The 21,570-nt window shown below is 32.5% G+C and overlaps 4 protein-coding genes across 6 annotated transcripts; 1 reads left to right on the top strand and 3 right to left on the bottom strand.

Annotated features, from left to right (window-relative positions):
* Positions 1-893: 893 nt before the first annotated feature.
* On the bottom strand, positions 894-5,118 carry LOC123693416 (sialic acid synthase). Its single transcript, XM_045638507.1, has 5 exons — positions 4,797-5,118; positions 3,950-4,165; positions 3,374-3,721; positions 1,653-1,803; positions 894-1,318 (listed from the first exon to the last, which is right to left on the bottom strand). The coding sequence occupies exons 1-5, from the start codon at positions 4,923-4,925 to the stop codon at positions 1,113-1,115; spliced, it is 1,050 nt and encodes a 349-aa protein (XP_045494463.1). The 5' UTR covers positions 4,926-5,118; the 3' UTR covers positions 894-1,112.
* A 127-nt stretch (positions 5,119-5,245) lies between these two features.
* LOC123693446 (hydroxymethylglutaryl-CoA lyase, mitochondrial) lies at positions 5,246-12,795 on the bottom strand. Of its 3 annotated transcripts, none has more exons than XM_045638559.1 (6): positions 12,733-12,795; positions 9,407-9,552; positions 9,099-9,222; positions 8,774-8,986; positions 8,474-8,662; positions 5,246-5,654 (listed from the first exon to the last, which is right to left on the bottom strand). In XM_045638559.1, the coding sequence occupies exons 1-6, from the start codon at positions 12,778-12,780 to the stop codon at positions 5,382-5,384; spliced, it is 993 nt and encodes a 330-aa protein (XP_045494515.1). In that variant the 5' UTR covers positions 12,781-12,795; the 3' UTR covers positions 5,246-5,381. The 3 variants fall into 3 exon arrangements, with proteins under 3 accessions (XP_045494515.1, XP_045494523.1, XP_045494507.1); XM_045638567.1 differs by lacking the exon at positions 12,733-12,795 and adding an exon at positions 11,391-11,411; XM_045638551.1 differs by lacking the exon at positions 12,733-12,795 and adding an exon at positions 9,786-9,947.
* A 253-nt stretch (positions 12,796-13,048) lies between these two features.
* LOC123693570 (protein KRTCAP2 homolog) lies at positions 13,049-16,719 on the top strand. Its single transcript, XM_045638734.1, has 5 exons — positions 13,049-13,074; positions 13,121-13,210; positions 13,293-13,447; positions 14,135-14,262; positions 14,765-16,719. The coding sequence occupies exons 2-5, from the start codon at positions 13,207-13,209 to the stop codon at positions 14,871-14,873; spliced, it is 396 nt and encodes a 131-aa protein (XP_045494690.1). The 5' UTR covers positions 13,049-13,074; positions 13,121-13,206; the 3' UTR covers positions 14,874-16,719.
* Positions 14,909-18,182, bottom strand: LOC123693339 (rab11 family-interacting protein 2). The gene has a single exon (XM_045638395.1). It carries the CDS (start codon positions 18,038-18,040, stop codon positions 16,613-16,615), a length of 1,428 nt encoding a protein of 475 aa, XP_045494351.1. The 5' UTR covers positions 18,041-18,182; the 3' UTR covers positions 14,909-16,612.
* Between the last annotated feature and the right edge of the window lie 3,388 nt (positions 18,183-21,570).

Here is a 21,570-nt window from a genome sequence, read left to right as displayed (position 1 = left end):
GACGAAAATGTAATTAGACACCAAATAACAAGTTGATTAACATCTTTTAACAACGACTTTGAAAAGTCTTCGTTATTTTTTATTGAAAAATAAAGAAATTTGAAATAAGTGAAATTTTTAGATGATTATGAACCATCACAAAAAAATAAAAAAAAGTAAGCATTAAATGATTTGACAATAAAATTAAAGTAAAAATAATAACGAGTGTTTCCCCCTCTTGCTCTGATTACGGTTTCCATTCGTCTGGGCTTGCTACAGATTATGTTATCGATGATTTCTTGAGGCAACCGCTCTCACTCCTCAAGTAATGCGTTTCCAAGTTCATTCAGATTGTTGGGGGGTGGCATTCTGGATTTAACCCTTCTTTTTAGCAAGTCCCAGACATGCTTTATCGGATTCATATCGGGGGAATTTGCTGGCCACTGCATCACCGGTATACCTACGTGGCTCAGATATGCCTGTACCGATTGTGCACTATGAGCCCGAGCATTATCTTGCATTAGAATAAAGTCGTCACCAATAAATGGGGCAAATGGTACAAACATGTTCTTCTTAAATGTCTCTGATGTACTTATCTGCTGTCATGGTCCCTCCTGTGACTATCACTAACTCCGTGTGAGCTCTCAAACATATCCCTCCCCAAACCATAATCGAGCCCCACCATAAGCCACTGTGTGTTCAAAATTAGACTATATTTGGCGTTCTATTCTGTGTCTCCATATTCGCTGTCTCCCATCGATCTGTTTTAAGAGAACTCTGCACTCATCAGTAAAGAGAACCTGCTGCCATTCGTTCAAATCCCAGACGATGTTCTCACGTATAGGTTTCTGTTCCGCTAATTGTGCCGGTGTGTGTATATTTAGCATTAATTAAGATAAATAAAACATCAGTTATAACGGCCGAGTATTATATTTACTTTAATACATAACAAATATAAACTTATCATACAATTACTAGATTATTTGTGGTTAACTTAAAAACATATTTTTTTTTGTTATATTATTTTGTATTTTATTGGTAAGATTATAACTATATTTTATGAGCATACATTTTTGTCATTGAGCAGCCATCAATCTTAGCCATCAATATTAAGTATTCAAATCGGTATACTTTCAACAGAAATCACCCTCATTAAGTGGTTCATCTTCTTTCTTATCATAAACGAGAGTCTTGTAAATAACTTCCTCAAAGTGTAAAGCATTCAGACCTTTAGGCTCGGCTACTTTGATCTTTACATCTCCAGGATAAATTATCTCTCCTTTGTTTTTCGTGCAACCCATGACGAGCGACTTTTGGAGTTTATCGATACAGGGTATTTCTGGAAATAAACAAGTAATAGTATTTACTATTTAGTGTGCTACTCGAAAGAGAAAGATTATATTATGTACACTATTTGATTTTACTTTTTGCTTATATGTTGTATTCAATAAAAAAATCGTTCCGCTCATTTCTCCGTCACTTCAATCCGAAAATTAATTTTGGTTTTACTTTTTTTATCGAAAAAATGTAAATTGTCCTATATGAAACCGAATTTTTATAACAAGATAGTATTAACTGGATAGTTGACAAAATAAAGAAAAACACTAAATTTATTCATATTTTTATCACCGATTATTATATTTTTTTATACCACTGTTAATAAGAATACTAACCAGATGTTACGACTTTCTTAATAGGAGTTCCCAAAGACGCCTCAATAACGCGGACATCTCGCACTAGTTGTTTGAACTCGGTTGGAGTCAAAGAACAGACATGGTCTGTACCCTTCATACTCTTATCCAATGTTATATGTTTCTCTAAGACCTGTAACGCAAATAATAAGATAAAGGCGAGTGTTATCAGAAGAGTCAGAAAGTAAATGAACTTTAGCAAATTAATTTGATACTGTGTTTTCTTTTCCTTTTATAAAGTGGCTCTCGAAATCTATAGATAGGGAGGCGAAGAGGGGAATATTCTGTAATACTCGAGCGTGGCAGTTTAAGATATGAGAGATACCTTAGACCTAATAGAACAACCTTGTTAACTATTTAGCTCTATATGTAGTGACGTGCGCCTAGGATAGACGATCAGATTAGTAAAAAAAAATCGATAGTCTGAAATACTCGAGCGCGTCAGATTAAGATATTGGGGGTTGATTTTAGTGTTTTAAGACTAAATTTAACTAATCTGACCATTAGTCCTTGACGCCGCCGAGTTATAGGGTCGCGAACTTGTAAAAAAAAAACGTTAATCCGGCATTCTCGAGCGCGATTGTTTTTATTTTTATTTTGAAGAATATAATCTAAAACTTACTAAAAATACAAAATCTGCCGGTTTCCGCATGACCGGAAGTCTGGAGGAGCCATTTCGTCTTCCGAAAAACGCGTTGCAGCATATAAGTCGCGAATTTTACTTTTTCAAAAAAAAAAGTTTAAATAAACAAAAAAGGTAATTTTATTTTACAAAAAAAGGTCTCTTTTCATTTTTGTCGAAAGTTAAAACTTTTTTTACTTGAGGCATTATAAAAACTCAAACTCCCGGTTTTTTGAGTATATCTCGAAAACTGAGGGTGTCAAGAAAGATTGATATGAAATAACGATGATTAAAAAAAAGAAACCCACAAACCTTTTTCGGTCAGATTAAGAGAACCCACCAACATTTTTGTCAGATTAAGAAAATATGCTTTCAGGATACCGAGATAAACCTCCCCTATGAAAATCTGACGCGCTCGAGTATTTCAAAAGGACTTTTTTTTTCTGCATTTTCAATAATTCATCGTAACTTATCGTCACGCCGTAATCGTCAGTTTTTTTAAGGGGAGCTTCATTGGGGCCTACTTAACACCCCTTCCGAAAATCTGACGCGCTCGAGTAAATTTTTTTTTTGTGCATTTTTGACGAATTTATACGCCTAGCCCCACCACGCAAACCGGCAGATTAGTGTACCGTTGTTATCAGAGGCACTTGGGGCATACGTAGTATGAATATCTGACGCGCTCGAGAATGCCCAAGTAACTGTTTTTTTTTACATTTTTGAAAATCCGTACACGCCAAAACCACCGCTAAAATGGTTTTTACCATAGAAGCTTTTCTTTTCGAAATTATTTTTTCTTTCGATTTTGATAAGTCTCGACGACGCCGTTGAATTACGCCATTTAGCTACCTCGCCTCCCTATCTACTATCAGGTAGTCAAATTGCCAATATCATATTACAATAAAGCAACGAAAATCGTTATTATAGAATGTCTTTTAGCACCACCAATCATAACATTTGCGTATCAATAAACGTATATTCCATAATTATGTTTCTAATCTCTATGAATAAATTGTAATTCAATTTTGTTGCATTTTATCTTATATTATAGTAGCCAGTAGGTACAATAAAAAAATGTTACCTTTGCTCCCAAAGCGACTGCTGCCAATGCCACTGCAGTTCCCAACTCTTGACCAGAATATCCCACAGGAACATCAAATGTATTCTTGTAATCTTGTAAGACAGTTAAATTGCAGTCTTCGAAAGGCACGGGATACGCCGATATACAGTGCAACAAGCAAAATTGTTTGTGTTCTGCCGATATAATATCATAAATTGTTTTCACAGCGGATTTGTCTACCATTCCTGTCGATATTATAAGTGGAATTTTCTTAGACGCCGCATATTTCAAAAACAATAAATTATTTGAGTCTCCGGATCCGATTTTTATAAACGGCACTTTTAGATTAACCAGAAAATCGAATGATACCTGAAAAATGTAAAGGTCGTGTAAAAGTCACTAATAATATTTTTATACAGATCTTGTCTAAATATAGTGCTCGGGTTGTTTTCGAAGAAACAGAAAACATATGTGCGGAAAAATATCAAACAATAAATAATGAGCGTGCTCATTATTTATCGTAAATTGTTCATTTACCTACTCTTTGTTTACAAACTTATACAATAAAGTGCCCTTCAGATATGAAAAAAGTCTTACCATATCCATAGCCGATGCGGTAAAGGGAATTCCAACTTCATGTGCATATTTAAAGAGTTCCCTATACTGAGCTTCTGAAAATTCTAAATGTCTTTTGTGATCTCCATAAGTTTTTCCCCAAGAGTTTGGATTATCATATGATCGTTCAAGGTACTTTTTGGTAAACTTTTCTTTGAGACATGTCTTTTGAAATTTGACGCAACTGGCTCCAGCATCCTGTGAATCACATACCATTCGCCTTTTTACAAAAATTACAAAAAAATATTTATTAGGTTAAATTAAGATGTAGGATCTAGGTTACTAGATATTGTTATGCATTTATTATCAGATTTAAAATATTTTTGTTGGATACCGAACCAATATTTATACCTAGTTTCGTAAAATATAGATAAAAGTGAAGATTTGCAATAACAACTAGATTTTAATCGGAAATACCTACTGATAATAAAATATAATTGCATAACTTAACATATTTTTAAATGCAAAAAATAATCTAGTCTAGATAATAAAACAAAGAGGTGCAAGTACATTAATGATAAAAATAGATATTATTGATTGAGGTGTATAAGTAGGTATTTGTGTATGTATAGGTAAGTAAGTGAATCAAACCACCAGTTATCGAAAAAAGATAAGATATTCAAGAGTTTATAATGGCAAATGAAAAAATAAAAACTAGGAACTAGTTTGGTTTAAACTGTCTATTAGCTAACATAGCATTGATTATATACTTGTAGGCCTTCAATCTTCATTGCAAAACACCTCCTGTTATTTCTACAAACTACACTTCCTTCTACAAAACAAAGACTTAACTTTATTGTCCTATATTTTTTAAGAGTTCGGAACTTACCTTGGCAGCCTTTATTAGCTTTTTCGCTATTTCAATGTCACCTTGGTGATTTTGTCCAACTTCGGCGATGATAAAACAAGGATTGTTGCCTCCAACTTTAATATCGCCTGTTATTTTCACTTCAACCATCTTTGTAGCGGCCACTGTCCCATGGAATAGTTTACAAACAGCAATTCTTGGAGTATTAATAATGAACTGAGAGTCACAAATTGTAATGGAAAGGTTTATCGACCTTTCGTTAAAGTTTTGATTGAGTAAATAAGGTCAATTCAATATAAAAGCGGGCAGCCCGGTGCGCGCCCGCCGCGCTAGTGCGCGTTGCCCCGTCATGGTACCCACTCCGCATGATAATTGATAAAAACCAGTATGCTGAACGCCGTTTATGACCACATCGATATAAGTAGGTATAACAAATACTAAGTACCAATGTATAAATTAAAACACGCTTGAATATGTAAAATAACGTTTTATTGTGCATTTGCTAACAATAGCTGATAGGTATTTATTAACGACGTTTTTGCATACAAATTTATTGTAATTGCTCTTCGACTCTTAATAAATATTGGAATTATAATTGGCTTTTATCTATGTCGCACAAGAAGCAATCGCAACGATATCTTGATTATTTTTAAATCGATCCCCTAATGCTCGATTTACTTTGGACTCGGTCGTTTTTGCGAGGAAGTTAGAAATGAAGCGGCCCGCCTCCACCAACTTTACTAGGTCAATGTTTGTGTTGACTCCCAAGCCGTATAAGAAATAAACAAGATCTTCCGTAGCGAGATTCCCGCTGGCCCCGCGGGCGTACGGGCACCCGCCCAGACCTGAGACAGAAGAATCCACAGTCCTGATGCCAAACTGCAAAAATTTGTAATGTTAATAATATCACAATGACGTAAGCCGTAAAGGCTGGTTCACACTTTGATTAGTGCGAGTGCAGGTGATTAGTGCAGGTGTTTAGTAACTACGTGTGGACAGCGACTGTTTAGTGCAAGTGTTTAGTAGGCTGTGTAGTAAAGTGAATAGAAGCGTGTTAAGCGGCACCACACTAGTGGGTGTGTTTACGTATTTTAATCAAGAATGAAATAAAAACATTTTCCCGTTCAATGTTATTGTCAACATTTTCTGAATTATATTGCTAAATAAATAATGTTCTCTGATAAGCAATTGGGTGTATATTTTTATCAGTGACTAAAGTATGTCCTTTCAACGATATTTATCTGAACATAAACATGTAGTTACATAGGTATCTCGTGTCTGTTGTAGGTATTCTAGAATACTCTAGTTTTAACAAGTACCTACCTATACAGCGTTTATAGACCCACATAATTATGTAAACATTATATTATATATCATTCACCCTTGACCTTTTAAAAGAATAAACAAAAATTTAAAACAATAAAAATTATTAAAAAAACCGGCCAAGTGCGAGTCGGACTCGCGCACCGAGGGTTCCGTATTTAATACCTATTTACTACTTACTTAATACCATAATTTGGTATGAATTTCAATTTAATACCTCTACGCGTTTATGAGGAAATGGGTAGTTAGTTTAAAATTATTAAAAAAATATATATATTATGTGATGTAACTAAAAATTTATGGTTTTCGTAATTTTTCCTTTATCTATGCTATAAGACGTTGCTTCGTACCAAATTTCAAGATTCTGAGTTCACGGGAAGCACCCTGTAGGTTTTGATTCCCTTGCAAGTGTCGAAAATTTGCGGCATAAACGGCTGTATCTTTTCACAGCTTCAAGGGACAGTAGACCTGACTCCTGAGTAATTGATATAAATTTCAGCTTCATACCTCCACGCGTTCCTGAGAAAAAGGGTCTTGACAGACGGACGGACGGACAGACGGACAACAAAGTGATCCTATAAGGGTTCCGTTTTTTCCTTTTGAGGTACGGAACCCTAAAAATTACAATGCATATGTAAGAAATTGAAAAAAAAAACACACACTTATTCAGGTAGGTACATACGCCTATTTCCTAATCCATAAAATAATTAGGTAAATATCTGTGTTATCTTCCAGAGAAGACAATAGATAAGATTGTTCTAAAATTTTTTTTGTTTTTACAATATCAGGAATTACATTTTAGGGTTCCGTTCCACCAAGGAATTCCTATAGTTTGGCTATGCGCACTTTTGCGTTTTTAGGGAGAAAAAAAAAAAGGAAAATATGAAAAAAAAAATATTTCTCGGTATTCGGAGGTACTTAGTTTTCCAAAAATAAAAACTGGATAATATGTGCCCAAAGATGATTTATAAGTCTATATTTATTTAAAATAAATATCTTAGACAGTTACGATTTCAGAATACATTTCAATATTTTTCATGAAAAATTCACCTAAAGTTTGCCATTTTTAAAAAAAAAAGTATAAGAAATTGACACGTGGGTGTTCTACTCTTACATTTTAAATACATCCCTTGATCGATAAATACAATAAACAGCACAGGGATTTTTTTTTGATCTAATGAAACCAATGAAACACAGTGCCGCGGTTTAACTCAAAAACTATTCGTAAAAATCGTACATACTAGAAATTTGTAATTTGACACGAATATGTACTTACACGTAAGTCAACCCGAAAATGTAGTAAAATATATTTAAAAAAATGATTTTTCGAACATTTTTTGGATTACCTACCTCTCGTAGGCTTTACATATCAAGTGTAGGTGATAATAATTTTTTTTATCTTCCCTATAATGTGGAGTATAATTTTCATCAACTTCTAATTACCTTGATATTATAATGAAGTTTACGATTCCGATGTCTTGACAAATATCACGTAATTTTAGAAAACATTCGACGGGACTGACGGTCGAAAAATTAGTCTCATGAATTAAAAAAAAAGAGCGTGTGTTCCGGGCACACGTGTCAGAAGTGAAACTTCTTTGGCGAGATTCAGAGATACCAAAGGTAGACCCTGATGCGACCTTGAAATTTTACTCTCAAAGCGCCTAAAGAAGTTTCAATTCAAAAATTATACAGAATCCCACACTGCGCGTGTACCGACACGTTATAAAAATAAGTAAAAATTCATTCAGAATTAAAATTTGCACACATTGTAGACACGACTTATATTTTTCTGAGATCTATAAATATTGAACAAAAAATAAACTTATGCCCCCCACTTACTTACATTTTTAAAACATAACATATTTATCTTATTACACTATAATTTTTTTTTATAAAAATTGTGCCGAGTTCAAATATGGGCAATTATATTTAAATATAAAAAAGGATATGATACATAGATTTAAAAAAATGTCTCAACCAATGACCTATTATACTAGTAGACGCGGCATACGCCAACATCATTGCACTAAAAAACAGCGTAATTAATACATAGGTACCTACTTACAAACGCATTATCACCAATACAGTTGTTCTCTCTTTCACTCTCACGCACGAGACATAATACATGTCTCACTCATGTACTTCGTAATAACAACTGCCGATTAAAATATAAAAAGAACGTCCAGCCACGACGCTGAATGGTGCGTGACTAAGTGAAACTCGGGCACTTAGCTGAGTTTTTTCTTGCCAAAATAGAGAGCGGGTAACGTATCTAGCTTTTTTATATATCATCATAGGTCTCAACACACAACACGAAGAAAATGTAAAAGAAACAAGTCACAATATGTGATACTATTGCAGAATCAAATTACCTCAAGACCAGCAACTAAATTTGATAAACCCTGGCCATAAGTGTCATGGAAGTGAAGGGCAATCTTATCTGGTGTTGTTACATGTAAGACTTCTTTCATCATCCGCCGCACCGAGCCAGCAGTACCCACTCCTATGGTATCCCCTAGAGACACTTCATAGCATCCCATATCAAGTACTTCTTCAGTTATCTTAACAAAAAGGAATAAAAACATATTATAGCTACTACAAAAATGATAGTTATAAAAAATTACAAATATTAGAATATCATATTATTAAAAATATTAGCTATTTGAACATACTTTTGCTATTGCCTTTGGACTTATTGGACCCTCATAAGGACAGCCTAATACACATGATATGTAACCCCTAACTCGGATACCGTCTTTGATGGCTTGTTCTGCAACTTCTTTAAAACGTTTCAGCCCGTCTGCCACAGAACAGTTCAAGTTTTTCTGTGAGAATGCTTCAGAGCCAGCGGGAAAGATGGCTATTTCTTGTATGTTGCATTTTTTCTAAACATAAGAAATAACATTATATTATATTAATTTAAACATTAAATAATAATTTTGTAACCTTTTATAAGTATGTATTCAAAACAAATATTTTATTTGTATATAATCTCACAGCAGTTTCATATCCTTTTAAGTTAGGAATAAGAACAGGATAGTTCACATCAGGTTCTCTTTTAATATTTTTCATCACATCCACACCATCACTCATTTGTTTAACCCATTTTGGACTAACAAAACTAAAAAAAAAACATAACATTAGGCATTTGCAGCGTTCAGTTCAGTTCAGTGACTACAAAGTTGCAAACATTTATATTTTTTTTTGAGTTAATTTAAAAAAAGAATGATGAGAGTTTTAATAGGTATAGGTATGTATTATTTGTAGAAAGGTTGAAAACTTAAGTAACTACCTATAATATGTACCTTGCTGATTCAATATTTTTCAGGCCAGCATTAGCCAATTTATGAATAAGTTCCACTTTAATATCTGTTGGCACAAATTTCGATTCGTTTTGAAGACCATCTCTTGGCCCTACTTCATAAATTCTTATTTCCGGTACAGCACTGCCCTGTTATTAAATAAAATAAATATTATAGGTGAAGCAGTCGACTTCTATAAAATATACTAAGTCAAACAAAAAGAGACCTTATGAAGAACAAGAAAGAATTGTACTGAATATAGACCTTATTACCTTTGGACCTACATCACAAAATAACTGAACTGCAAATAAACATAATTTACACTTTTTTAATTTCAATTTAATAGGTACAATACTGAATACATTTAAATGGATTTACTTACTATAGAGCGAGTGCCAGATACTTTGCACAATTGTATTAATAGATTTTTATCAAAACGCATTATTGAAACACTGGTACTTAGGCTCACTGTGTGTGAAACATTTAATATTTGTTAACTATTTTATCATCGTATTTGACATTTTGATAAAGAAAGAACAAATAACTTAACTAGCTACTACGCGCTATCACGCGCTATCATGAATAATAATTTTACGAATGAATATAATATTTACTAATGAGAATACCTACTTTTGTTCGTATTGCTTGTAGAGACCTAAATATAGATTATAGGTCTACTACCTATTAAATCATAACAAATGAAGTTATTCATGTAGTATTTAGAAATCGGCGCTAATATTATTTTAATTCATTAATCATCGTGTTATAATCTTAATCTTTAATATATATAAATCTCGTGTCACAATGTTTGTCCTCAATGGACTCCTAAACCACTTAACCGATTATAATAAAATTCGCACACCATGTGCAGTTCAATCCAACTTGAGAGATAGGATAGTTTAAACATGTAGGTACCACGGGCGAAGCCGGGGCGAACCACTAGTCATTGTTATAATTTTTTGAAGTGAAACTTTTATAATATATAACGGGGTTGGAAAAAAATTAGTGTAACATTTTTACGACGCGCCATCTTTTTCTTATCCCTACCCTGCGTGATTCGACGTATTTCTTGCATAATATAGTAAATTAGGTATTTTTTGAAAAATAAGGTCATATAGAAGTTTCACTTCTTACGTGTGTACACTAGTACACGCACACATGAATGTATGACGAATGTTAAATTGTTAATTGTAAAGTAGCCTACTCACGATTCAATTTCAGTAACAATCTGTTGACACAATCTGCAGTGAGCTGACAGATTGTGTCGTGAATAGTATAGTTGAGGGCACGTTGGGGGCGTATCCCAACATGTTGTGTATTGGATCGGCGCGGAAGCAACCCGACAAATTGTCTCAGCAGATTGTGTGCGTGTTGAATCGTGAGTATTGTGATTGCTCCAATCTCGGCTCAATCGCGCTGCGCAGTAATCGCAAAATGGCGGTTTTGAGATAAACGCGGGAAAGACATTTTTACATATTTGAGGAAGATGTTTATATTTTATAGCCGTTTATACTTTATAGCCCTTGAAATCTATCAATAAAATTGGAAAAAATACAAGCTTTACAAAGATAATTATCTTATATTTCATAAATTAGTATATCCATTAATAATGCGTATTATTGCGTTGAGGTTTAGCATCAGGCCAGGCATCAACGTGACGTGCACACATTGTGGCAAGCAATCGCGGAATGAAATTGTGTCATCAGATTGAGGGTTGGATGAATCGTGAGTAGAGAACGCTCAATCGCGACTGCAACAAATTGTTTCAGCAGATTGTTGGTTGTGTTGAACCGTGAGTAGGGCCTTTTATTATCTGTTGCTGTTGTGGTTGCAGGTTGCTGTTGTCAAGTGCGATAGTGCGATCCATGAGGTGCTCCAACTAAGAAAAATAAACCTTAATGCTATAGCAATTAGTACTACATAGTTGAAGAAATTTGTCTTGTCTTATTATGTAGGTATAAATCTGTTTATCTATTTAAATACCTACCTGCATAATTTATACTGTAAGAATAGGATCAACTTATCGCCCTAATATTGTGACATCAAAATATATACTTGATATTACTCATACTGTATTACTTGCTCTGTGCTTGATATATTTAAAACGTTTGAAATGAATCTGCTATCTGTCCGTTAGTAAAATAGGTCAAAATCGAGTTTAAATAAGTCGGAATTCGGAAACATACCAACAATCAAGTAAAGCTAATCGAAAGCGTACTATAAACACAATATATTAAGTACTGGATATTATAAACTATACATTACTGTAGCAAGACTGTAACGCAGTGAAATATAGAAGGGATTGAGAGTATTTGAGAGTTGAGACTAGGGATGGGCGTTGAATCAACGGACGAGTTAAATTAACCGTCTATGTACACCTCAGCCCCCCTAGCCAAGTGGCTTTCTGTTAGCGTAGCTTTCAATAGAATAGACTACGAATGTATGAGATTGACGTAAGCTGTAGAATGTAGATACGTTTATCTACTGCTTACGTCAATCTCATACATTCGTAGTCTATTCTATTGAACGCTACGCTAACAGAAAGCCACTTGGCTAGGGGGGCAGATGTACACTCAACGATTCGACTAGTCCATCGCTCACCAATGCACTAGACACTAGTTGAATTCAACGGCTAAACAAAAGAGTCGAAACGCTCGTACAACTTGCAACGCCACGGTCTTACAAATTTCAACTCTAAAACCATAGCAGCAAGTGCGATAATGTTTCGATATGTTTTGTTAGTCGGAAAGAAAGAAAGGAAAGATAAAGAAGAAAGGAGTGTGAAAGAGATAGTGCGTAACGCACGTGAACTGTTGAATTTGAATTTTGATTGTTTTTAGTTTGTGTGGTGTGTACTTACGCGCGCGTATCGGTCGAGCGTGTCAATCGTTGTCAAATTGTACCCAAAGCACAGAATACATAATAGTAGCTAAACGCTACAGAACGGACACTCTCCGCCTCCCGCCAAAATTAAACACTTACCTCACCCCGCACGATCAGACATGTTATGGTACCCATTTCCCCGCAAGGACGATACCAACGACGTCTTTAGACGAAACGCAACGAAGATTGACAACATTAATCAAATTGACTTAAAGCAATTTTATTATTTTGGATTTGTGATTATCGTTTTTCGTAGAAAATGGTTAGATATTGTGCTGTTTACGGATGTATTTCATCAGAAAAACGCGAATTTTTTTTACGCTAGTCACAAATGTGCCAACCATAAAGAGTTTACACACACATTTGCAGTCTCTACAGTGTGACTGTCAAAACTATAATTTTGTATGGAGTGTCCGGGGTGTGCCCAAAGAACAGTAAAATTGTACCTCTATCTTGATCTGAGGCGCATGTCGCGTCGTGGTCGCGTCCGTCATACAATTATTTTATTCAGTACCATTTTTTTCGCTTCTTCTCAGAATCGGACCAAAGCAAAAGAAATTTGGTAGTATACAATAAGTTGATCAAGACTCTTCTGAAAGTTATTCTTATTTTAATAATTTATTACTACCACATTGCTACTGTGATTGCTACTCACTACTGGAGATCAAGCTAACGCAAAGACTCGTAGCCAGGCCATAAAATCCTAAAAAAAAATATCAAGCTGACGTACAGTACATCCTCATCTCATTATGACAGTCTCAGCTGTGATGACAGTTTGTAAATGGTCTAATTTTTGAAAGAGCATGTCAATTGTCAATTGTCAACTGAACCAACAAAATAATAGCCGGCGTCTTGTTTTAGAAATATCCTCTGTAAATTGTAATAAAGCTATTAACTATTGAATTACAATTATTAAAAAAATGGGTTAGTATATCGAATGAAATGTATAATTATTATGATGTACATAAGATGTACAACATTGTGATTAATTTTTATCTCATTTCAGCTGTTAACAGTGCCACGTCCTTTGTATTATCATCGATATTAACACTTTTAATATTTTCTGGAATGCAAATGTACAAACCCATTTTGGTAAAGTCTCCAATTACAATCATATTTGGAGGTTATCTTGGCTCGTTGATGTTCATGTTCTTCGTAACTGTATCCTTTACAATACAAGTGATGAAGTAAAACTTTTTAGACTTAGTAGATAACATGTTACACACACATCATTATACAAATCTCTACATTTTATAAATTTTTAATAAGCATGGAAAGAAAATAAATTATTTGGAAACTGGAGTGTATTAGGATATGTACCTATTACAACATTTTTTTTTCCAAATAAATTAATTATATTTACTTAGTCATAATATTGTTAATTTCATTGGATCTATTGCCTTTATTTATTATGTTTGATTCTTCTATCATTGGTACTTATGTGTTTATTTTTAGTTTCCCATTATTTATTCAGTAATTAAAATATTAAACAACAATATTATTTCTTTGGTAAACCGCAATCTTCAGAAGTTTATTATTATTATAATAGGATACTCATACATACTTAAAAAGATAGGTATATACTTCTATACTATAATATTATAAAGCTGAAGAAAATGTTTCTTTGAATGCGCTAATCTCAGGAACTGCTGGTCCAATTTGAAAAATTTCTTTCTGGTGTTAGATAGCCCATTTATCAAGGAAGGTTATAGGCTATATATAATTATGCTAAGACCAACAGGAGCGGAGCAATGCGGGTTAAACCTTGAACACAGCTAGTTATTATATAAATGGATTTGTAATAATGTCTACTTATTATACAACATTTTTTCCTAAACAAAACTACAGGCAGTAGGAAATCTAGAAGCCACATTGTTTGGAAAAAACTTTCAATTGAAATTACCAGAGATTGTTTTGTCCATGGCTATATCTTTAATAGCAGCAGGAATGGTTCACCGAATTTGTTTTACAACTTGGTAAGTTTTTAGTTTTTATACTAATTGTTTTTATGTAAAAACTTCCTTTGGATCTTTTGTGTTTATATTTTATGATGTTACAAGCTTTGCATAATATTGTGTGAAATGTTTTTGAACTCTTAATTAATTATGAAAACATTATTTGAGTATATTTCAAATTTGCTTTATAATATTCTTCTCTCTAATTAGAATAAACTTCATTATTAGTCTGTAGGTATACTGGTATAATTCTCTAATTAACATAAACAGTAATTTTCTGATTATAGAGGTAGTTCTGCCATATAGAATTTACAAAAATCAGTCTAATTCCAGAATAAATGTTATCATTTGGATCATAATTTGTAATCTCATACAAAAACTACCCAAATCTCATCAAAAACTACCCAAAGCTAAGGTAGCTTTGAATTATTATTTTTTGTATATATACTGTACTATTAAAATAGCTATCACAATTGACATGTTTTGTTTTAAATATTAATATCAAAATTTTTACTTTTTTCAGTTTGATTTTTTCTCTCATGACTATTTACTACATGAATAAGTTATCACAGAAGACCTATGCAACATCAGTTCAACCTACTGTGCAAGTTAAAAGCCGCCGTCATAAGTAATACTTATGTACTTTACATGATATACAAATAAAGTATTTGGTTAAAAAAATTGTTTATTTTAATCATTCAAATTTTACAACAATAGAAAGCACACAATCCTTTTTTTCACTATTATATGAATGAAGTTACTATACATTTTATCAGGTAGAACTTAATATTCTCTTACACTTTTTAGATAGTTCTAATAAAAAGAGAATACAGTATCTCCTGATACTTTAACATAAATGTTAATGGGTATGTATGTAATGCTATAATAATTATAGTTAAAGTTTTAACATTAGTTATGCTTTAAAGTAGGTATATACTAAAAGAAATAATTTGAAAATAAAGCATATTCACAACTGTGAAATTAAATCAACTTAATAATTAATAAGGTAATGAGTAAATCATTTGAAATATCAACAAAGATGAATGTCAGTGTAGAGAGTTCAATACATGTGTTTACTTAGCAAGCATTCATCTTTATAAATATTTAATTAACATTAGTAATAAATATATTTGCACAAGACAATAATTGTTATAATATTCTAATTGTTTATGTATCCCTTAAAACTAATCTCATTGCACAAGGGAATGTACCCAAGTATATTTGCACTTATTTTCAAACATGGTTTTAGTATTTAATATTTTTATAAACTTAATATAAATGACATTGGGATTCTGAATACATATCAATCTTTTGTGTTTATAATAAAATACAATTAATTAGTTAGTTATACTGGGGGAGCAGTAGCATAATTTTAAAAGTGGAAAATATGATACTTATAAGTCAATGAATTAAGTTATGGTAAAGTTTTTATTTCCAAAATTTACATATTATTTATTTACCTATTGGTATTGTGGTAAACTCTTTATACTTATTTAACTTTTTTAGCTTATAAATTGACAGATTTTAATTTAAAATAATAAAATATTTTTGTTAAAAAAGCAACTAACCATAAATGGCTAATAATAAATAATTTGCCTTACAATTAGTGAATTTTTGTCAATTTATAAGGAAAAGAAACAGCACAATCTGAATAGATGATTTTAAAATATATGTATTTATTTCACTTAACAATAATAATACTTTACTTTCATTAGATGCTTTATGCCTGGTGCCTCTTGAAAAGATTTTTTGCAAGTAGGTATGTATAATTAAAATATATCAAAATATAATAATTATCACAAATCATCAAAAAGATTTCCAATATGACAGTGTAAATTTTAAGTAAACAGATTGTACAATCTTATAATCAGTTTGATATGGCCTTTATTTTTAATTTTAGTAGATGACTGTTTTTGGCACGCAAACAATACCTTCAAAGAAGAAAATATGCTTATTAATTCTATAAACAATACTATCTAAATAACAATAACTGTTGTTTAATAACAGTGATATTATCATAGACCAATAGAATACCTTATTATACATAGTTACTAAAACAATAACAGAGAATCATATAACAATATTTGTGTAAATAAAGATTCAACTGATAATCCCTGAATGTGAATTTTATCACAGAATTATAAAATCTTTAAGGCACTGTTTCGGACGCAATATTGTAATGAATTATTTTTTTAGATAAAACTATAAATATTCTTATTTATCAAGAATGTAACATATATATTGTATTAAGTATTTGTAATTTTATTTATCATTGTTGGTAATACTCATAATTTACTTCAAAAATGTCACATTTTCTGTGTTGAAAAAACTTACTTCCAACAATGATTTATACTATTTTATGATTTATATATTACTTATTTCTTATATGCATACTGTTATTGCGAACATATGGATTTTGTAAAATTCTTGGTGTTGTTTCCATTACTCTCAGCAATAAATCATCTAAATAATTCTCAAGATCCTTGTTTTTCTTTTTTTCTGATTCAACATCCTTTTGCAAATTATAAATTAATACTATCAAATCCTCACGTGGCATCCCTTCAAATTGTTGCAAGATTGTCTTAGGGATGTTATTGTATGCAGGATTAATAGCATCTTCTTCCACTATATTTTCCTCACCAACAATGATACGTTCCTCTAGCAATTTTTTAGGTTTATTATTGTTTCCAAACTTTTTGAAAAACTTAGGGCTTGGCTTTTCTTTCAATGAATTAGGACTGTCTAATTTTTTGTTCCTCTCAAGACTTGATGACTTTTCCCTATCGATTGCCAATTGACTCATGGATTTGCGGGGTACTAATTTTTGAGACCATTCATCATTTTTGTCTAGGCCCTGAACAGGCAACTGTGGAGGAGTGAATGTGTCGAGACTGAGACGCACAGGTTTGAGAGGGGTAGATTTTTCTGTTGTTGCTAATGTACTGCTGGTAGATCTTCGAAGAAATTCTCCTCCTCCTAAATTTTCAAGTGAAGCATTTACTGGGGAAGGTGTATATTTGGCTATTCGTGGCATGTATGAAGTTTGCACATTTAGTGAACTGCCTGAACTTTTATGGGACAGATCATCAAATGCAAATTCATCCTCATCTTCACTTATAACTCCGGGATCGGCTTCTCCTGAGGATCTTTTAGGTGTGGAAGTGTCTGGTGTAGATAACATAGAACTTCTTAGGTTACCAACACTACCACCCAGAGAAGATGAATCGTTTTTCTTATCCTTTTTAGTAAGATTCATTTTCGAACCTAAATTTTTTGCTAATTTTTTTATACTTTTTCGTTTTTCAATACTTCCAATGCTCATAAGACTACCTCCAACATTCTGAGCGAGACTTGATAATGAAGATTTGTGTTTATCTTTTTTTGAAAGATCTTTCAAACTGCCTTCTTTAACAATGAATGCTACTTTAACTTCCAATTCACCTCTGTTCTTATCTTCCTTTCCAGGCTTTCCCCGTAGGGGATACCATCGGTTTCTCGCACGTTCATAGACATCTAGGTCCTTTAACGGAATCGAAATTTGACCCAATAAATGGTCTTTGATTAAATCTTCGCAATAGACTTTTAAAACAATTTCGGCAGTATTTCCCTGTGTAGGTATATGCAATTCACATTCTTCGAACCACTCAACGTTTTCAGTCGACTTGATTTTAACAGAAGTTTGAAATTTTTCCTTACCCAAAGAGATGGTAACAAAACAGTTATTTGTACCGTTCTTACCTTTTATTAGTAAGTTACGAGCTCTTTGTACTGTTACTTGAACATGTGTAGGGTCCCACATTATGTATTTTAAAATTTCACAAATGAACACTCGTGCCTAATTAAATTAAATTAATTTATTTCTAAAACAACTTTATTTGAAATAGACTGTCAGTAGGTTTATTATCACAAGAACACAACACAATACAATCATAGCGAATGATGAATCCAAGGATGAATCACATACACCTGGGTTGCCTTATGCTTACCATTTCTCCTGCTAGTAATTTCGAAAATAAAATTATAATTAATATTACGAATTAAAATTTATGTATGTACTTACAAATAATTCTTATTGGTATAGACAATGTATATTGTATATGAATTAATAATACAATATTGTTTTTAGTAAGTTTTTAGTGGTGATAATATTATACTGAATAAAGTAGCTAATTTATAAAATAACCATTCCATATTATATCGCTTTTACAACGTTACTTGAAAGGTTTTGTTTTATGGAGTTAGGTTAATTTGAATAGAATGTGAATATATTTTTAGAAGAATGGAGTATTTTATAAACCGGCAAGCAACTGGCAACAATTCCAACGTTCAGAATTGTAGGTCGCCAGCAATCCCAGCAATCAAAGTCTTCACTCCATAAAAAAAACTTACTGACCATTGACAATATAGGTAGGTACTTGTTGAAAAAAGCGCGGGAATTTACAAAAAACAGGAGTAGCTGGAGCAGAGGATTGAATTTTAATTATTGATCATCTACATAATATAGGTAATTTAATTTGCATAGTTTATAAGTATATTCCTTTGTAAATCTATATGGCGAAATACATTTTTATATACATTTCGTTAAGTCATAAGTGGGACCTGGATAAGTGGGAAATCTCCATAACTGGAACTCATGCTGAGGTCCCAACACATTGGCACTGAATTACCTGTGTTAGTGGGACGAGGTAAACCTCTATATCTGGGATTTGTTCTTTCGGTTTATCATCATAAGTAGTTACCTCTTTAACTGAGACAGCGAGTAAATTTTATATGCATAAACCTCTGTAACAGAGATAACATTGTTTGTATACTTACTCATTCTTATTCCACACGTAATTCCAAGTAGGTACGTAAGTATAAATTTTGAGCTTCAATTACCTACACTTTTAGTTTCGCTTTACTATCATACAAATTTTTATTTGAAAAATGTCAAAACGAAAGCTACAATCGTTATCATTACGTGAAAAACTGAAGTTAATTAATGAAACCCTCTGTAAATGAGACAGATATTTATTTATACCTGTATATCTGAGACACTGGGTAAGTGGAATACCCCTATAAGTGAAACGACATTGCAGGTCCCTTGATGTCTCACTTAACCAGGTTTCACTGTACATAAGAAAATGCAAAAAAATTAGGTGTAGGTACCTACCAATTCGCCGACCCCGGTGAATAAAATGATAACTGCCATTTTACTATACTTTTATTGTATTGCCCTTAATAGTAGAAGATCCGAACACAAGTCGACCTTCACCGGTGTGATAATAGAATGAGACCAATTTTATAATAAATTTAGTCTAATATAAAATGTATTAAAAATGGGTTTACTGGGAACTTCCTGGACAGGACATTTTTAATGAATTAAAAGAAATATAATAGACTTAAAGTATGAAACCTACAGAATGTGCAGTCATAGTCGTTTTCTAATATTTACCGAGACAAACGGTTAGGTTGGCAGGTATGAGGTATAAGGCTGGTTGCAGAGCTTGACCGACCATCAGTGCGTACGTCAGTCGCGCTTGTCATATGTATGGAAATTCAAGTAAGATAATAATCAATGGGCAGCCGGCAATCAGCGGTCCGCGGTATAAGGTATAACAAACATTTGTACCAAATTTCATTAAAATCGACCTAATTTACCTAGTTGGGTTAGAGTTGTTAAGCGTGAAGAAGAGAATCCTGAGACATAGAATAGTTTTTATCCCGGGAATCCCACGGTAACGGCAAATATGTAGGTTTCCCTTCGACTACATGTTACGCAGGCGGAGCCGCGGGTGGAAAGCTAGTAAATGGTATAAAAAAAAACATTTTATATTCATAATAATATAACACGGTGTGTTTCGTTTAATTGACTAGATATTTTCTGTTAGAAAAAATGTTACTGCTTAGTAAATTTTATGAACCATATTTTTTATGTCCCTTTTGTCGATTAATGTAGGTGAAACATAAAATTATTTTTACAAGCTTTTTTTGTATCACTGCTTTTATGGGACATGCCTCATTTCTGTGTTGCTTTCGCTTAATAGACCGTGTAGAATAAGGTAATTTTCTTGCGTAGTAAAGGTTTAATGTCTACACCTTTATAGGTGACTTATATTTATAAAAATCAGAGCAAGACCAATAAAAGAAAATATTGATATAAAAGATAATTTTAAAATTCATCACGTAACGTTTGACTTGAATTACCTACTTGTTTAAGTTTCCAGAACAATGTATAGGTACCTAGTAGTGACAATTTTTATTTATAATCTTCCGATTCAATATCAATATACCTAATCAGTAAAATGTCAGATAGGTATAGGTATATAATTATGTACCTATAACCTACATACCCGAAAGGTATAACTTCGGGTATTAATAGGTATTAATTACCCTTTCAAATAGAACTTCGTTATTTTTAAAGTATTTCTATGAGGAACATGTTCAATGCTAATCATGATAAAATATTTAGGTTAGCTGCAGACAATGGATTTACTTTTTAGTTTTTACATACAATTGGTAGAAAGGTACCTATATAAGAAGAATAAATAGAGAGAAGCAATGTTTATGGATGTATTATTATAATTTATTACTAGATATTGCTTTACTACCGAGAGGGTACGTTATAAATTATTCAATATGTAATTTCAATGTAACCACGTCGTAGAATTGCTTTCTGAGTTTGAGTTTAGAATTAGTTAAATGCGGGTAGACGTCTGTGGTTTGTTTTCCTTAGATGGACATCGCTTTAGAATGATTTAGTAGGCTATAGCAGACATGTACCTGATCTTGTCTGTATTACCATAATTTATGTTTCAAAATCTAAATCAGAGCATAAATATCAATGTTTGGTTTAAGAACCAAAGGGTTTTGAAGATATAATGCAAGATTAGCTGTGAGATTAGTGTTAGTTGGTAGATGTAGTACCTACTTTATATTATAAAGTGATAATGATAATGCCCTGAAAGTAGGCAGTTGATCCAAAAAAGCGACTAGACCATATGAATGAGTTAGGTTGAACATATTATCATTTACATCTTTTAAATATTGGTAATTGTGTCCCCATATGCTTGTGTAGGGTGCAGTGTACTCAGGTACGAATAAAAAAATATTTTTTTATGAAGAGGAATTGATTCTTTTCATAAATTATTTTTCCAAATAGATGGATGTATACTAACTTGTACTAACTTGTATACTTATTTAATTATTCGTTTCTACGAAAAATTTAAATTTTTCTATTGTCTATGTCATTACTAGTTAGAGAAGCCGTCTTCTCTATGTTATATCCAAATCGCCTATAGATTTGCCTCTCCAATGTCAATACACGAAATAGCTTTTTCATTTTTATTA

This window comes from Colias croceus, chromosome 1, assembly GCF_905220415.1.
Source record: "Colias croceus chromosome 1, ilColCroc2.1".
Taxonomy (NCBI): domain Eukaryota; kingdom Metazoa; phylum Arthropoda; class Insecta; order Lepidoptera; family Pieridae; genus Colias; species Colias croceus.
Note: the sequence above shows the minus strand (reverse complement) of the source record. Positions and strands in the feature narration are given on the sequence as shown.

Bases quoted from the DNA above. Each gene is read 5' to 3' on its own strand.
- LOC123693416 (XM_045638507.1), bottom strand. From the start codon at position 4,925: ATGGTTGAAGTGAAAATAACAGGCGATATTAAAGTTGGAGGCAACAAT. The intron at 4,166-4,796 runs GTAAGTTCCGAA...TGTGATTCACAG, and splicing joins AGCTAATAAAGGCTGCCAAG to GATGCTGGAGCCAGTTGCGT. The intron at 3,722-3,949 runs GTAAGACTTTTT...TACATTTTTCAG, and splicing joins CCGCATCGGCTATGGATATG to GTATCATTCGATTTTCTGGT.
- LOC123693446 (XM_045638551.1), bottom strand. From the start codon at position 9,845: ATGCGTTTTGATAAAAATCTATTAATACAATTGTGCAAAGTATCTGGC. The intron at 9,553-9,785 runs GTAAGTAAATCC...ATTTAATAACAG, and splicing joins TATCTGGCACTCGCTCTATA to GGCAGTGCTGTACCGGAAAT. The intron at 8,987-9,098 runs GTGAGATTATAT...TCTTATGTTTAG, and splicing joins TAAAAGGATATGAAACTGCT to AAAAAATGCAACATACAAGA.
- LOC123693570 (XM_045638734.1), top strand. The intron at 13,448-14,134 runs GTATCCTTTACA...ACAAAACTACAG, and splicing joins TGTTCATGTTCTTCGTAACT to GCAGTAGGAAATCTAGAAGC. The intron at 14,263-14,764 runs GTAAGTTTTTAG...TACTTTTTTCAG, and splicing joins CGAATTTGTTTTACAACTTG to TTTGATTTTTTCTCTCATGA.
- LOC123693339 (XM_045638395.1), bottom strand. From the start codon at position 18,040: ATGTGGGACCCTACACATGTTCAAGTAACAGTACAAAGAGCTCGTAAC.